General features: G+C 48.6%; 1 protein-coding gene across 1 annotated transcript; it reads left to right on the top strand.

The window, feature by feature from the left end:
* The first annotated feature begins 15209 nt into the window (after positions 1-15209).
* LOC110014657 (uncharacterized) lies at positions 15210-17155 on the top strand. Its single transcript, XM_020701386.3, has 2 exons — positions 15210-15688; positions 15935-17155. Exons 1-2 carry the CDS (start codon positions 15599-15601, stop codon positions 17063-17065), a joined length of 1221 nt encoding a protein of 406 aa, XP_020557045.3. The 5' UTR covers positions 15210-15598; the 3' UTR covers positions 17066-17155.
* The last annotated feature ends 270 nt before the right edge of the window (positions 17156-17425 follow it).

Genomic DNA, 17425 nt, shown 5'->3' with positions numbered 1-17425 from the left:
TAACCCTAACCCTAACCCTAACCCTAACCCTAACCCCTAACCCTAACCCTAACCCTAACCCTAACCCTAACCCTAACCCTAACCCTAACCCTAACCCTAACCCTAACCCTAACCCCTAACCCTAACCCTAACCCTAACCCTAACCCTAACCCTAACCCTAACCCTAACCCTAACCCTAACCCTAACCCTAACCCTAACCCTAACCCTAACCCTAACCCTAACCCTAACCCTAACCCTAACCCTAACCCTAACCCTAACCCTAACCCTAACCCTAACCCTAACCCTAACCCTAACCCTAACCCTAACCCTAACCCTAACCCTAACCCTAACCCTAACCCTAACCCTAACCCTAACCCTAACCCTAACCCTAACCCTAACCCTAACCCTAACCCTAACCCTAACCCTAACCCTAACCCTAACCCTAACCCTAACCCTAACCCTAACCCTAACCCTAACCCTAACCCTAACCCTAACCCTAACCCTAACCCTAACCCTAACCCTAACCCTAACCCTAACCCTAACCCTAACCCTAACCCTAACCCTAACCCTAACCCTAACCCTAACCCTAACCCTAACCCTAACCCTAACCCTAACCCTAACCCTAACCCTAACCCTAACCCTAACCCTAACCCTAACCCTAACCCTAACCCTAACCCTAACCCTAACCCTAACCCTAACCCTAACCCTAACCCTAACCCTAACCCTAACCCTAACCCTAACCCTAACCCTAACCCTAACCCTAACCCTAACCCTAACCCTAACCCTAACCCTAACCCTAACCCTAACCCTAACCCTAACCCTAACCCTAACCCTAACCCTAACCCTAACCCTAACCCTAACCCTAACCCTAACCCTAACCCTAACCCTAACCCTAACCCTAACCCTAACCCTAACCCTAACCCTAACCCTAACCCTAACCCTAACCCTAACCCTAACCCTAACCCTAACCCTAACCCTAACCCTAACCCTAACCCTAACCCTAACCCTAACCCTAACCCTAACCCTAACCCTAACCCTAACCCTAACCCTAACCCTAACCCTAACCCTAACCCTAACCCTAACCCTAACCCTAACCCTAACCCTAACCCTAACCCTAACCCTAACCCTAACCCTAACCCTAACCCTAACCCTAACCCTAACCCTAACCCTAACCCTAACCCTAACCCTAACCCTAACCCTAACCCTAACCCTAACCCTAACCCTAACCCTAACCCTAACCCTAACCCTAACCCTAACCCTAACCCTAACCCTAACCCTAACCCTAACCCTAACCCTAACCCTAACCCTAACCCTAACCCTAACCCTAACCCTAACCCTAACCCTAACCCTAACCCTAACCCTAACCCTAACCCTAACCCTAACCCTAACCCTAACCCTAACCCTAACCCTAACCCTAACCCTAACCCTAACCCTAACCCTAACCCTAACCCTAACCCTAACCCTAACCCTAACCCTAACCCTAACCCTAACCCTAACCCTAACCCTAACCCTAACCCTAACCCTAACCCTAACCCTAACCCTAACCCTAACCCTAACCCTAACCCTAACCCTAACCCTAACCCTAACCCTAACCCTAACCCTAACCCTAACCCTAACCCTAACCCTAACCCTAACCCTAACCCTAACCCTAACCCTAACCCTAACCCTAACCCTAACCCTAACCCTAACCCTAACCCTAACCCTAACCCTAACCCTAACCCTAACCCTAACCCTAACCCTAACCCTAACCCTAACCCTAACCCTAACCCTAACCCTAACCCTAACCCTAACCCTAACCCTAACCCTAACCCTAACCCTAACCCTAACCCTAACCCTAACCCTAACCCTAACCCTAACCCTAACCCTAACCCTAACCCTAACCCTAACCCTAACCCTAACCCTAACCCTAACCCTAACCCTAACCCTAACCCTAACCCTAACCCTAACCCTAACCCTAACCCTAACCCTAACCCTAACCCTAACCCTAACCCTAACCCTAACCCTAACCCTAACCCTAACCCTAACCCTAACCCTAACCCTAACCCTAACCCTAACCCTAACCCTAACCCTAACCCTAACCCTAACCCTAACCCTAACCCTAACCCTAACCCTAACCCTAACCCTAACCCTAACCCTAACCCTAACCCTAACCCTAACCCTAACCCTAACCCTAACCCTAACCCTAACCCTAACCCTAACCCTAACCCTAACCCTAACCCTAACCCTAACCCTAACCCTAACCCTAACCCTAACCCTAACCCTAACCCTAACCCTAACCCTAACCCTAACCCTAACCCTAACCCTAACCCTAACCCTAACCCTAACCCTAACCCTAACCCTAACCCTAACCCTAACCCTAACCCTAACCCTAACCCTAACCCTAACCCTAACCCTAACCCTAACCCTAACCCTAACCCTAACCCTAACCCTAACCCTAACCCTAACCCTAACCCTAACCCTAACCCTAACCCTAACCCTAACCCTAACCCTAACCCTAACCCTAACCCTAACCCTAACCCTAACCCTAACCCTAACCCTAACCCTAACCCTAACCCTAACCCTAACCCTAACCCTAACCCTAACCCTAACCCTAACCCTAACCCTAACCCTAACCCTAACCCTAACCCTAACCCTAACCCTAACCCTAACCCTAACCCTAACCCTAACCCTAACCCTAACCCTAACCCTAACCCTAACCCTAACCCTAACCCTAACCCTAACCCTAACCCTAACCCTAACCCTAACCCTAACCCTAACCCTAACCCTAACCCTAACCCTAACCCTAACCCTAACCCTAACCCTAACCCTAACCCTAACCCTAACCCTAACCCTAACCCTAACCCTAACCCTAACCCTAACCCTAACCCTAACCCTAACCCTAACCCTAACCCTAACCCTAACCCTAACCCTAACCCTAACCCTAACCCTAACCCTAACCCTAACCCTAACCCTAACCCTAACCCTAACCCTAACCCTAACCCTAACCCTAACCCTAACCCTAACCCTAACCCTAACCCTAACCCTAACCCTAACCCTAACCCTAACCCTAACCCTAACCCTAACCCTAACCCTAACCCTAACCCTAACCCTAACCCTAACCCTAACCCTAACCCTAACCCTAACCCTAACCCTAACCCTAACCCTAACCCTAACCCTAACCCTAACCCTAACCCTAACCCTAACCCTAACCCTAACCCTAACCCTAACCCTAACCCTAACCCTAACCCTAACCCTAACCCTAACCCTAACCCTAACCCTAACCCTAACCCTAACCCTAACCCTAACCCTAACCCTAACCCTAACCCTAACCCTAACCCTAACCCTAACCCTAACCCTAACCCTAACCCTAACCCTAACCCTAACCCTAACCCTAACCCTAACCCTAACCCTAACCCTAACCCTAACCCTAACCCTAACCCTAACCCTAACCCTAACCCTAACCCTAACCCTAACCCTAACCCTAACCCTAACCCTAACCCTAACCCTAACCCTAACCCTAACCCTAACCCTAACCCTAACCCTAACCCTAACCCTAACCCTAACCCTAACCCTAACCCTAACCCTAACCCTAACCCTAACCCTAACCCTAACCCTAACCCTAACCCTAACCCTAACCCTAACCCTAACCCTAACCCTAACCCTAACCCTAACCCTAACCCTAACCCTAACCCTAACCCTAACCCTAACCCTAACCCTAACCCTAACCCTAACCCTAACCCTAACCCTAACCCTAACCCTAACCCTAACCCTAACCCTAACCCTAACCCTAACCCTAACCCTAACCCTAACCCTAACCCTAACCCTAACCCTAACCCTAACCCTAACCCTAACCCTAACCCTAACCCTAACCCTAACCCTAACCCTAACCCTAACCCTAACCCTAACCCTAACCCTAACCCTAACCCTAACCCTAACCCTAACCCTAACCCTAACCCTAACCCTAACCCTAACCCTAACCCTAACCCTAACCCTAACCCTAACCCTAACCCTAACCCTAACCCTAACCCTAACCCTAACCCTAACCCTAACCCTAACCCTAACCCTAACCCTAACCCTAACCCTAACCCTAACCCTAACCCTAACCCTAACCCTAACCCTAACCCTAACCCTAACCCTAACCCTAACCCTAACCCTAACCCTAACCCTAACCCTAACCCTAACCCTAACCCTAACCCTAACCCTAACCCTAACCCTAACCCTAACCCTAACCCTAACCCTAACCCTAACCCTAACCCTAACCCTAACCCTAACCCTAACCCTAACCCTAACCCTAACCCTAACCCTAACCCTAACCCTAACCCTAACCCTAACCCTAACCCTAACCCTAACCCTAACCCTAACCCTAACCCTAACCCTAACCCTAACCCTAACCCTAACCCTAACCCTAACCCTAACCCTAACCCTAACCCTAACCCTAACCCTAACCCTAACCCTAACCCTAACCCTAACCCTAACCCTAACCCTAACCCTAACCCTAACCCTAACCCTAACCCTAACCCTAACCCTAACCCTAACCCTAACCCTAACCCTAACCCTAACCCTAACCCTAACCCTAACCCTAACCCTAACCCTAACCCTAACCCTAACCCTAACCCTAACCCTAACCCTAACCCTAACCCTAACCCTAACCCTAACCCTAACCCTAACCCTAACCCTAACCCTAACCCTAACCCTAACCCTAACCCTAACCCTAACCCTAACCCTAACCCTAACCCTAACCCTAACCCTAACCCTAACCCTAACCCTAACCCTAACCCTAACCCTAACCCTAACCCTAACCCTAACCCTAACCCTAACCCTAACCCTAACCCTAACCCTAACCCTAACCCTAACCCTAACCCTAACCCTAACCCTAACCCTAACCCTAACCCTAACCCTAACCCTAACCCTAACCCTAACCCTAACCCTAACCCTAACCCTAACCCTAACCCTAACCCTAACCCTAACCCTAACCCTAACCCTAACCCTAACCCTAACCCTAACCCTAACCCTAACCCTAACCCTAACCCTAACCCTAACCCTAACCCTAACCCTAACCCTAACCCTAACCCTAACCCTAACCCTAACCCTAACCCTAACCCTAACCCTAACCCTAACCCTAACCCTAACCCTAACCCTAACCCTAACCCTAACCCTAACCCTAACCCTAACCCTAACCCTAACCCTAACCTAACCCTAACCCTAACCCTAACCCTAACCCTAACCCTAACCCTAACCCTAACCCTAACCCTAACCCTAACCCTAACCCTAACCCTAACCCTAACCCTAACCCTAACCCTAACCCTAACCCTAACCCTAACCCTAACCCTAACCCTAACCCTAACCCTAACCCTAACCCTAACCCTAACCCTAACCCTAACCCTAACCCTAACCCTAACCCTAACCCTAACCCTAACCCTAACCCTAACCCTAACCCTAACCCTAACCCTAACCCTAACCCTAACCCTAACCCTAACCCTAACCCTAACCCTAACCCTAACCCTAACCCTAACCCTAACCCTAACCCTAACCCTAACCCTAACCCTAACCCTAACCCTAACCCTAACCCTAACCCTAACCCTAACCCTAACCCTAACCCTAACCCTAACCCTAACCCTAACCCTAACCCTAACCCTAACCCTAACCCTAACCCTAACCCTAACCCTAACCCTAACCCTAACCCTAACCCTAACCCTAACCCTAACCCTAACCCTAACCCTAACCCTAACCCTAACCCTAACCCCTAACCCTAACCCTAACCCTAACCCTAACCCTAACCCTAACCCTAACCCTAACCCTAACCCTAACCCTAACCCTAACCCTAACCCTAACCCTAACCCTAACCCTAACCCTAACCCTAACCCTAACCCTAACCCTAACCCTAACCCTAACCCTAACCCTAACCCTAACCCTAACCCTAACCCTAACCCTAACCCTAACCCTAACCCTAACCCTAACCCTAACCCTAACCCTAACCCTAACCCTAACCCTAACCCTAACCCTAACCCTAACCCTAACCCTAACCCTAACCCTAACCCTAACCCTAACCCTAACCCTAACCCTAACCCTAACCCTAACCCTAACCCTAACCCTAACCCTAACCCTAACCCTAACCCTAACCCTAACCCTAACCCCTAACCCTAACCCTAACCCTAACCCTAACCCTAACCCTAACCCTAACCCTAACCCTAACCCTAACCCTAACCCTAACCCTAACCCTAACCCTAACCCTAACCCCTAACCCCTAACCCTAACCCTAACCCTAACCCTAACCCTAACCCTAACCCTAACCCTAACCCTAACCCTAACCCTAACCCTAACCCTAACCCTAACCCTAACCCTAACCCTAACCCTAACCCCTAACCCTAACCCTAACCCTAACCCTAACCCTAACCCTAACCCTAACCCTAACCCTAACCCTAACCCTAACCCTAACCCTAACCCTAACCCTAACCCTAACCCTAACCCTAACCCTAACCCTAACCCTAACCCTAACCCTAACCCTAACCCTAACCCTAACCCTAACCCGTGCACCTCCTGCCTTCCCAAATGGGAGACAGGTTATTTTCCCCAAACCTAACCCTAACCCTAACCCTAACCCTAACCCTAACCCTAACCCTAACCCTAACCCTAACCCTAACCCTAACCCTAACCCTAACCCTAACCCTAACCCCTAACCCTAACCCTAACCCCTAACCCTAACCCTAACCCTAACCCTAACCCTAACCCTAACCCTTTTCATCGACTTCCCTAACCCTAACCCTAACCCTAACCCTAACCCTAACCCCTAACCCTAACCCTAACCCTAACCCTCGCACCCCCTGTCTTCATCCAACAGAGGGTGGTAAAGAGCAACCTAGTCTTAAGGTTTAGTTTTAAAATGTCATTTCTTTTGGGTTTTATTATGGTTTTCTGACTTTCATTTCAATCATCCCCATTCAGGTAACTTTAATCCCAACCATGGAGTATATTTTCTAACCCTAATTTGTGATTTATGACCCCCAACCAAGTGACTTAATTGCTCTAACCCTAACCGTGTGTAATCTACTTACCTGCAGCGGCCACCAGACCGATCTTTTCATGAGCGGGATGATCCTGAAACACAAGAAAAACATTTTATTCAAAGGGGATGAGGGTGGAACCATGGTGGGGACAGAAATGGCCAGTGCCTCAGGGCCCCGTGCTTACAGCGTGGGGTTCTTATTTTTCATATTCCTAACCAGCCCGAGCCTTCTGCTTCCTCGCTAGGTTCTTCCTCTTCTCCTCAGATCTTCCAACTCCATTCAGGATGACATGCTGTAAAAACGCAACCACCTTAAATTTTGAAAAAAATGATTGTGTAAACTGTTTTATGTTCCTATTAAGGTCTGATGGTCAGCATAACCTTTTATTGAGGAGAACTTCATCAATCACTGCAATTCTTTGTAAGTTAAAGTCTGTTTTCCAGATTATTAGTCACTAAAATGCATACAAATGTATATTGTACATAGAAGATATTTCAATTAAGATGCTTTAAAGATAATTTGCTTCATTTGTTATATAGTTTCATGTTTTACAGTTCAAATAAGCTAAAAAAATATTGTTCTATGTGAGATTTTAAAATCACGAGTGTCATTGAATGCAACCCTCCGAGTTGGCATATTCCTATTCTCCACCGTGCCAGTGGAGGGCGCATCCTGCCCGGAGACAAGGACTGATTGGTCACTGATGACCCCAGGTGCATTTTGGGTGTGGATCCGCCCTGCGGACTGCCTTTTGACTCTGATCTCCACACGGAGCGGACCTTTCTCGGAGCGCAGCTGCATTGGCAGGTTGTCATTGTTTTTCAATTTATTCAAAGCCGTTGCCTGATGAAGACTTTTCATTGTTCGAAACGTTGCAACTTCGGCTTGTACATATATATATTTTTTACCTGAACGCTCCTGAAAATAAACCGAAATTCGTCGGTGAAAACACGACTCGACCTCCATTTTGTTTTTGCATGAGCAGGTCCACCTGAAACTCCCCAAGGAAGAAGTCCAGAAGATCTCCTTCCACAGGGTTCACCGGCTCGGAGGAAAAAGGCCGGACAATCAGCGTCCCCGTCCTATTGTTGCTAAATTTGAACATTATAAACAAAAGATGCAGGTAAAAAGCAGAGGACGAGAGCTGAAGGACACACATTACAGCGTGAATGATCAGTTTCCAGGCGAGATCCTCCGCCGTCGGAAAATCCTCTTCCCGCTGAGGAGGAAGCACCTGTCTGCTGGAGCATGCGCGGTGGTTGCTGTTGATAAACTTTTTGTGAATGGCAAGCTGTTCCGGGACCCAGAGGTTAACACCCTGGCTGTGCTGAAGGCTTTCAGAGGCGCACTGACATCTGCGCTGCCCAGAAGAAACCCGCAAACTTATTTAACTGAATAGGAAATAATCGGATCATCAATAATCCACACCTCTCAGGAAAAGTGTTTTTTCTTTCTCTCACATTCATGTTTCTGTTGTTGTTTCGTTGTTTTTGTTTTTTGTTCTTTCTCTTTCCCTCTCTCTTTTCTCTTGTCCCCCCCCCCTTCCCATGTCCTCATATGTGAATCAGGTAAAGTCAACGCAACCATGGTGAGTATTTATTTATGCACGGAACGGGCGCGCGCGCATACTAGCGCGCATAAGAGCATGCACACGCGATCCCGCACACACACGTTGATAAACTGCAAAAACCTCACTTAGGCTCACACAGGACGCACGTAACATGCAGCTCATAGCCAAGACACGTTCACCCACAACGCATAGCGCTTGTCAGTGTAGCAGGTACGCACAGCGGGCACGCGCACACGGACGGGCACACGCACTATTTAGCCTTGCACTCTCCCGGTTAGAACAGCTATGAGCAGTCTTAACATCGTTAGCTGGAATGTGCGTGGACTTGGTTCTGGGCCAAAGAGATTGAAAGTGTTAAATCACCTGAATGATCTTAAAGCAGATATAGCTCTGCTGCAGGAGACCCATTTATCTTTATCAGCTGGTCAACTCCTGTGCTGTTCCCAGTATCCAGCTATGTATTCTGCCAGTTTCAACTCCAAACAAAGAGGGGTTGCAGTTTTGATTAATAAAAATGTTACATTTACTCATAAGGATACAGTTACTGACCCAGAAGGCAGATTTGTAATCATTAATATATCCATTCAGAATAAAGACTTTTGCATCGCCAGCATCTATGGCCCGAATGTTGACGACTCTTCCTTCTTTCACAGATTCTTCACCTCACTCTCAGTTCACTCTGACTCCACAATCATTATAGGAGGAGACGTCAACCTTGTTTTGGACCCTGAACTTGACAGACTCAGCACAGCAGCAAACCAGCGTACATGGCAGTCTGCAAGTATTCTAAAGCAGTACATGAATGATCTGGGTCTCTGCGACGCTTGGCGCTCATGTCATCCAAGCACTAAGGGGTTCACCTTTTTTTCTCCAGTTCACCATTCACAATCTCGTTTAGATTATTTATTAGTCAGTAACTCCCTTTTGAAAGAAATTAAAAGTTCCAACATTCATCCAATTATTATCAGTGACCATGCACCAGTTTCTGTTACTATTTCAAGGGAAGTACCCAGACCCTCGGGTTCAACCTGGAGGTTTAATACGTCTCTGTTAAAAGACCAGGAATTTATTGAATTCTTTAAAAAAGAGTGGGCAACCTTCTTAGAATTCAACGATACTTCTGAAATATCACCAAGTATTCTTTGGGAAGCAGCAAAAGCAGTCATGAGAGGGAAAATCATCTCTTATTCAACGCATAAAAAACGCAAGGAGAAAGCAGATTTATTAGAATTAGGAAATAAAATAAAAACTCTGGAGACTGCTTATGCTGCTTCTGCACAGGAACACATACTGGGCGACATGAAAAATTTAAAGCTGCAGTTAAATGACATCATCAATAAACAAACACAATTCCAGATACAAAGGCTTCGACTGGAAAGATATGAAAACTCAAATAAATCTGGCAAATTTCTAGCTAATCAGCTTAAAATTAATAAAGAAAAATCAACAATCACTTGTATTATGGACCAAACAGGGAATGTCACCCATGACCCGGTAAAAATTAATAATGCGTTTAAAGACTTTTATCAAAACTTATACACTCCACAGATCAATCCATCAGAACAAAGCATCAACTCATTTCTCAACAATATAAACCTGCCCAAGTTAAACGAAGATCAAATCACAAATTTAGACTCTCCGCTCTCGTTGTCTGAGCTTCATGAAGCTCTGTTACTTATGCCTAATGGTAAAGCACCAGGGCCTGACGGCTTTCCTGCAGAGTTTTATAAGGAATTCTGGGAACAACTGGCACCAACGTTTTATAAAACGGTAAAATTTATCAATGAAAGCCAATCTCTACCACCTAACATGAACTCTGCCAACATTATCCTTCTTCTAAAACCAGACAAAGACCCCACGAGTCCTTCAAGCTATCGCCCCATTTCTTTAATTAATGCAGATGTAAAAATTATCTGCAAAGCACTAGCACAGAGAATAGAAAAAGTCACTCCTCACATAATTGACTTTGATCAAACTGGATTCATCAAAGGCAGACACTCGGATGACAATGTCCGCAGACTCGTTAACATAATAGACTTTGCCACCATCAAAAACCAGGAAATGACTATACTATCACTGGATGCTGAAAAAGCCTTTGATAGAGTAAATTGGAAGTTCCTCATTGCTGCCCTCCATAAGTTTGGGTTTGGAGAATCATTCATCAATTGGATCAAAATATTATATCACAACCCCAATGCATCAGTTAGAACTAATAAACAGACTTCCAACAGGTTTTTTCTTGGAAGAGGAACTAGACAGGGTTGCCCACTCTCCCCCTCGCTTTTTGCAATATTTATCGAGCCTCTAGCTGCAGCAATAAGACAGAATGAGAGTATTAAAGGAATTAAAACCAAACACAGCCATCATAAAATTAGTCTCTATGCAGATGACATATTACTGTTTTTAAGTAATATACATTCTGTTAATGAAACGGCAACAATCATTAATGAATTCTCTTCTATATCAGACTATTCCATTAATTGGAATAAATCTGTTTTATTACCACTGAACAGTAATGCGGAGCAAGGACTCACAATACCAGTTAAATCAGGCAATATAAAATATCTAGGTATTTATTTTTCCCCCAAAATATCAGAACTGGTGCTGCTAAACTACACCCCATTACTGAAAAACATACAGGACGACCTAACACGCTGGACCAACCTGCCTTTGTCCCTTATGGGCAAGGTAGCCACGGTTAAAATGAAAATCTTACCCAAAGTTAATTATCTCTTCTCAATGATTCCCACACAACCGCCATTAAAATGGTTCAAAACATTAGACTCATCCATATCAAGCTTTCTATGGAACAATAAACCTGCAAGAATTAGTCTAAAAACTTTAAAATCTGCAAAAAGCTGTGGAGGATTAGAATTACCTAACTTCCACAATTACTTTCTTGCAAATAGATTACAATACATCTTAAAATGGTTAAAAAATAATCCAGAAACCAACTTGGAACTTGGAACAGGCGTTATGTGGAAAGATCAACCTGTCAGATCTTCCATTTATTAGTCAAATAGTTAAAAAACAGGATTGTTTCAAAAGTATTAATATAAATGCCACTTTAACAGCCTGGTGGGAATTTCTCAAAATATCAAAATCATCAATTCAACCGTGCAAAATGACACCCATCTGGAACAACCCAGACATCCTCATAAACAAAAAAATTATCCACTTCCCAGCTTGGCAAGCAGGGGGCATAAAACAACTAGAGCACATAATTATTGATAGAAGATTCATAACTCCCCAGGAACTTCAAGACAAACATGGAATATATAACTTCTTGGAATATCAGCAACTTAAATCAATTATTACTAAAAAGTTTAAATACAGAGACAACGATTTAAAGCTACCAGATGTAGTTACCACTCTGATCAATTTCTCAATGAATAAAACTCTCTCCAAAATATACAAACTTTTATGTAATTTAGATAACAATATTTCACTTCCGACAACAAAATGGGATGCGGATTTGAGCATCAGCACAGATGAAAGTTTTTGGTCAGAACTTTGTCTAAACACCTTTAAAATGACAAAAAATCCAAATCTGCAGCTAATCCATTTCAAAACTCTTCACAGAATTTACTACACTGGACAGAGGATGTTCAAGATGGGTCTCAGTAACTCAGACATTTGTCAGCACTGTGACAGTAATCTACCCGACAATTACATGCATGCACTATGGTTCTGCACGCCTGTCCAGGCTCTCTGGCAGCAGGTATGTGCCGATCTATCAGTCTGGCTTAAGGTTTCAATCACAGCTTCACCGTCACTTTGTGTGCTTGGTGACATGAGTGCCATCGATGTAGAAGGAGGATTAGGCTCTATCATTTTCATAACTCTTTGCATTGCTAAAAAAACTATTTTAATAAATTGGAAAAGCAAAAAAAATATAAATATAAGTCAACACAGAAATCTGCTGCTTGATCATATCAGCTTGGAAAAAATGTCAGCCCAAAGTTCAAGTAACTTTGAAAGAATTCGGTCTCTCTGGTCTCCCATAGCTAACTCCGTGACTTAGGGGGTGGGGGGGGCATGGTCGTCGCTGCTCCTTGCCCTTCTGCCGTGGGCCGGGGTGGGGGTCGGGGCCTCCGGTGCCTGGCCGGGGGTGGTGGGGGCTCCGTTGGTCGGGGGGCGGGTCCGGCGCCTGGGTGGGGCGGCCTGGGGCGCTGCGTGGTCCTCTGGGCTTGGGTGTGGGGGTGCGTGGTGGGGGGGGTGGGGTGGTGGTCTGGCTTGGCTTGGGGGGGTGGTCCCTTTGCCTGTGCTGGGGGGGGTTGGCGGGGGGCGCTGCTCGGGGGGGGGGGGCCAGCGGCGCTGGATGGGCTTCCCGTCTACACCTGGGGCTGGGATCGGCCCTTCCCTGGCTCTGGGGCGGGACGGGACAACCCTCTTGGGGCCCCCGGTCGCTCTGGGTGTCATCCGCTTCGGCTGCGGGGTCTGGGGGTGGGGTGGGGTGGGGGTCTTCTCGGCCCTGTCCTGTGGGGGGGCATTCTGGGGGAGGGGGGGGGCCACTATTGGTACGGGGCAGGGGGGGTTGACGGGTCGGGGTCTCCGCTGAGGCCATCGGCGGTTTCCCCGGCCGGTTGGCTGCCTCGGTCCCGTCGAGGCCTGACCAGAGCTCTTCTAGGGCCGGCGTTTGGGGGTGGGGGCCTGGGCTTGCTCCGGGGGGGGCCGGCGCTTTCTGGCTCCCCTCTCTCTGTGTGGGGGTGGTGGTGCTGGGCCTGGGGTGTCTGCGCCTCCGGGGGTGGGGCCCCGGGGCTGGGTGGGCCTGGCCCCCTTGCTGGGGGGGGGGGGGGGGGCGGGGGACGGCTGTTTGACCACCGGGGGACAGTCTATCATCTGTCCCCAACTTACCCCCTTCCTCATATAACCTCATAATAGGGTGAGGGGGTGGGGGGCTTAGCCTGCGATGAGCCTTGGGGGGGGGGGTTTACTAGGCAGTGACCCCCCTCCTGTGGTTGCCGTATGGAGTGGGCCCCCCGTCTTTCGGTTTTATTTGCACCTTAGACATGTAGGGCCCTTGGTAGGGGGGGTGCTTGGACATCACTGCCAGCAAGCAGCGGATGTCCTCCTAGCACCCTACCCGCCAATTTTAACCGCACCTTAGACATTTAGGGCCCCTTGGTGGGGAGGGTGAGGGGACGTCACTGTGAGTAATCAGGAGACGTCCCCTTAGTGCCCTACCCGCCAATTTTAACCGCACCCCCCTTAGTACACACACCCCTCCCCCCTCAATATATACATCCCAACATAAACACACACACATGCACACACACACTCTCTCAAACACACATACACGCACACACATTTTGCAAGGAAGGTGGGACCTAGGACCATCTGTCCCCTGCCTCTTCCCTGGTGGGGGGTACGGGCCCCTTTGCAACGGCGGCTGTGTCCCCGGGGTGCTGGCTTCCTGGGCCCGGCGGTGCTCTCTCCGCGCGGTGGGGGGGTTCACATTACATCTGAGCCGGGGGTGTTCGTGTCCCTGGGGGGTGGGTTCTGGTCCTTGCTCCTGAGTGCTGGGCCCCGCCAAATTTCCAACTGTGGCCGAGCCTGGTCGGGCCATATTTACAACACCCCTTGTGGGCCCTCTTTTTTCCCCGGGGTTCCCCCCTCCTGGGCGGGGGCGGCGGGCCCCTGCCTCGCTCCTCCCTGGACCAACCGTTGGCCGGGCGGATGGCTGCCTGGAGTGCGGAGTGGGTCTCCCTTGGGGGGTCCTGGCCCGTACCTGGGGTTGGGGCGGGGGGATGCCCGGAACTCCTGGGTGGTGGTGGGGTGCTCGTCTGGGGCTGTGGGCGTCCTTCTCCGGTGGGGCCCTGCGTTGGGTTCTCCCGGCGCGGCGGGGGGGCTGCTCTCCTGGTTGGGCTGGGGCGGCGCCCTCTTTCCCTCCGTGCCTCCCTGCTCTCTGGCTCTGGGGGCCTTGCGGCGGCCCTGCTGGCCCTGGCCTGGGTGGCGGGCTTGGTCGCCCGGGCGGCGGTTGTTCCCTGCCGGTTCCCGTGTGGTGTTGGGGGGAATCCGGCTGCCGCTGCTGGTGCGGTGGGGGTCTTGGGGTGGGGATGGCTGGGCACTCTCCCTCCTTCTTTTCACGTTCCACCATCCATTTTAGAAGAACATAAACACTCACCTGAGCACAGGTGTCAGCTCAACAGACTGAATGACTGAAATATTTCACACTAGTTGGTTTTAAGGCATAAGTATGCGTGTGAACACTATCTGTTTTGTGTACATGTCGACAGGTGGACATTTTTGCAACTAACAGGTGTGTTTATAACATTTAAGTGTGTGTGTGGACAGGCTCCGCCCTTTTTTTTTGTTTTTTTTTTACATTTGAACCTTACCATAATGATTAACAACCAGTAAACTTGTTGCTTTATGCTGCTTCATGGTCTTATCCCCCTTCCCCTCCTATTATCACCCCCTACCCCCCCTCTCTCTAACGTCCCTCTTTCTTCTTCCCCTCTTTCCTTTTCCGTCCGGTCCAACACCAAAGATTTTCAGACATGTTTGAAATTAATAAAGTTTGGCCTCAATTACAAAAGGGGTTTATTCAGACATACCTTTGGTTTGTCTGAAGATTAATAACCCCTCTTGTTAAAGTAAAATATGTCCAACCCAAGAGGCCCTCAGCTCTCATCTGTCTGCCTAGCTGTTGGACAGGACAAGTTAAAAAAAAAAAAAAAAAAAAAAAAAAAGAAAACACGACTCGACCTCCATTTTGTTTTTGCATGAGCATAACCAGCTAAGTCTGAAAGTGCAAATATGCCACCGAGGCCGCATGAAAACGACTGGATTCTGGTCCAATCCAGGAAAAGCAGCAGAAGAGGTCGTGTTTTTGATCGAGACAGGAGCACATTTGTACGTCATCCAGAAGGGAGGCCACGACGCTCCTATGCTGAGGCCGTCAGAGAGGACCCGCTGCTTAGGGAGCCCAGCTGTTTCGGAGCGCAGCACGTAAGACGCCGCAGCATACCGCCAGCATCTGATCACTGGCACTTTTACCCTGACGGGGAGGAGAGGCCACGGGCTCAGAGACCTCAACGCTACGCCACACCTGCAAACCAATATGGCAGCCACTGGATCACAACACGGGGAGACGCAGCTGGAGCGCCCCCCCCACAGAGTGCAGTCAGATGACCCGGATTTCACTCAGAAGGTGCGTGTCATCAACAGACTGATAAAAGCAGTGCATCACTCCATGAATGTGTCAAAAGAAGGTTACCCTCCAACCCTAAACAGAATAAGCCGATATTTAGCAACAATCATCAAACCTGCTTCCCCCAGCTCACAGACACAGACTCTAATACAGGGGAATGCTGAAAACTGGGCTTTTACTACCATCCTGATTCTCAGAGAACATTATCAGAACAATATCAACGAGGAGCTGAACAGACTCTCTCAGCTTTCCACAGGAGGTTGGAGAGGACCTTTTGAGATCGCCACCTGCTGGGCCAGAAGACACCTGGGCACGCGTCTGAAACAGGAAACCCTGGACCGCTGCCACAGAATGCTGAACACCAGGTTAAGAGAACCGGTCCCCCCCTCTCCTTCTCCCTCTGTTTCAGAGCACATAGAAGAACTAGAGGAGGATTTAAGCTTGGAGCTGACTCCATCACCTTCACCAGCAGTCCAGCCCCAAACCACAAGGCCACAGAGCCCAGCAGGAGCACGTAAACGTGCCCCCAAAAAGACCAAGAGGAAAAGCACAGAACGGGACTGGTCACCCCTGCTTGAACTCACAGAGATGGGAGACACAGAGTGTTCATCCCCTGCAGCATCTCCTCCTCCTCCTCATCATCATTCTCCGATGACTCCTCCACCAACACGAAGAAAGATCATCCCTGCAGCAAAATCATTTCTCATCCCAGAGCTGCAGCCAGTAGATGCTCAGCGTGCATCGCAGGAGCAGAGCACAGAAGCTCCTCACCCCACCCCAGCTGGACCTGCAGCATTCTCTGCAGCAGCTATGCAGGTATGCACTCCAACACAACATGTCATCACTCCACGCAAATTCAGAGACTGGCATCTCCACATACATCAGGAGACGGTCATTGTGGGAGATTCGAATGTTGGCAGACTCCCATCCTTCAAAGCTGACCACATTCAAGTGGACAGCTTTCCTCAAGCGACATGGCAGGATGCTGAGTTCCTGTTAAAGAACGCCACCTGCCATACTCAGCCAAAGACCATCCTTTTGTCCTTTGGCATCCATCAGAGGACACATAAGGACAAGGACATCCCAGTAATTGAGATGTTTCATACATTTGAAGTGGCAGAACAATTATTCCCAGAAGCCAATATTGTTATTCCCATGATTGGTTATTCACATCGCCTGCCACCACAAGAAAAAGCGGTCCTGGATCATCTGAATGAACACATCGGGGAGCTGTGTAACCACATTTGCCTTTCAGATGATCCAGTGGAGACAGACCAGGACAATGTGAACTGGACAGCAGATACGGCCATGAGGATGCTGAAATATTGGAGTCCTAGGTTTCTCCCTCTTGGTCCGACAGAGGGAGTGAATGAGTAATTCAATCAGGTCCCTCGCCCCCCCTGTCTTCATCCAACAGAGGGTGGTAAAGAGCAACCTAGTCTTAAGGTTTAGTTTTAAAATGTCATTTCTTTTGGGTTTTATTATGGTTTTCTGACTTTCATTTCAATGATCCCCATTCAGGTAGCTTTAATCCCAACCATGGAGTATATTTTCTAACCCTAATTTGTGATTTATGACCCCCAACCAAGTGACTTAATTGCTCTAACCCTAACCGTGTGTAATCTACTTACCTGCAGCGGCCACCAGACCGATCTTTTCATGAGCGGGATGATCCTGAAACACAAGAAAAACATTTTATTCAAAGGGGATGAGGGTGGAACCATGGTGGGGACAGAA

This window comes from Oryzias latipes, chromosome 7 (assembly GCF_053564925.1).
Source record: "Oryzias latipes strain Hd-rR chromosome 7, Olatipes_Hd-rR_3.1".
Classification (NCBI taxonomy): Eukaryota; Metazoa; Chordata; class Actinopteri; order Beloniformes; family Adrianichthyidae; genus Oryzias; species Oryzias latipes.
Note: the sequence above shows the minus strand (reverse complement) of the source record. Positions and strands in the feature narration are given on the sequence as shown.

Bases quoted from the DNA above. Each gene is read 5' to 3' on its own strand.
- LOC110014657 (XM_020701386.3), top strand. From the start codon at position 15,599: ATGGCAGCCACTGGATCACAACACGGGGAGACGCAGCTGGAGCGCCCC. The intron at 15,689-15,934 runs GTGCGTGTCATC...AGACTCTCTCAG, and splicing joins ACCCGGATTTCACTCAGAAG to CTTTCCACAGGAGGTTGGAG.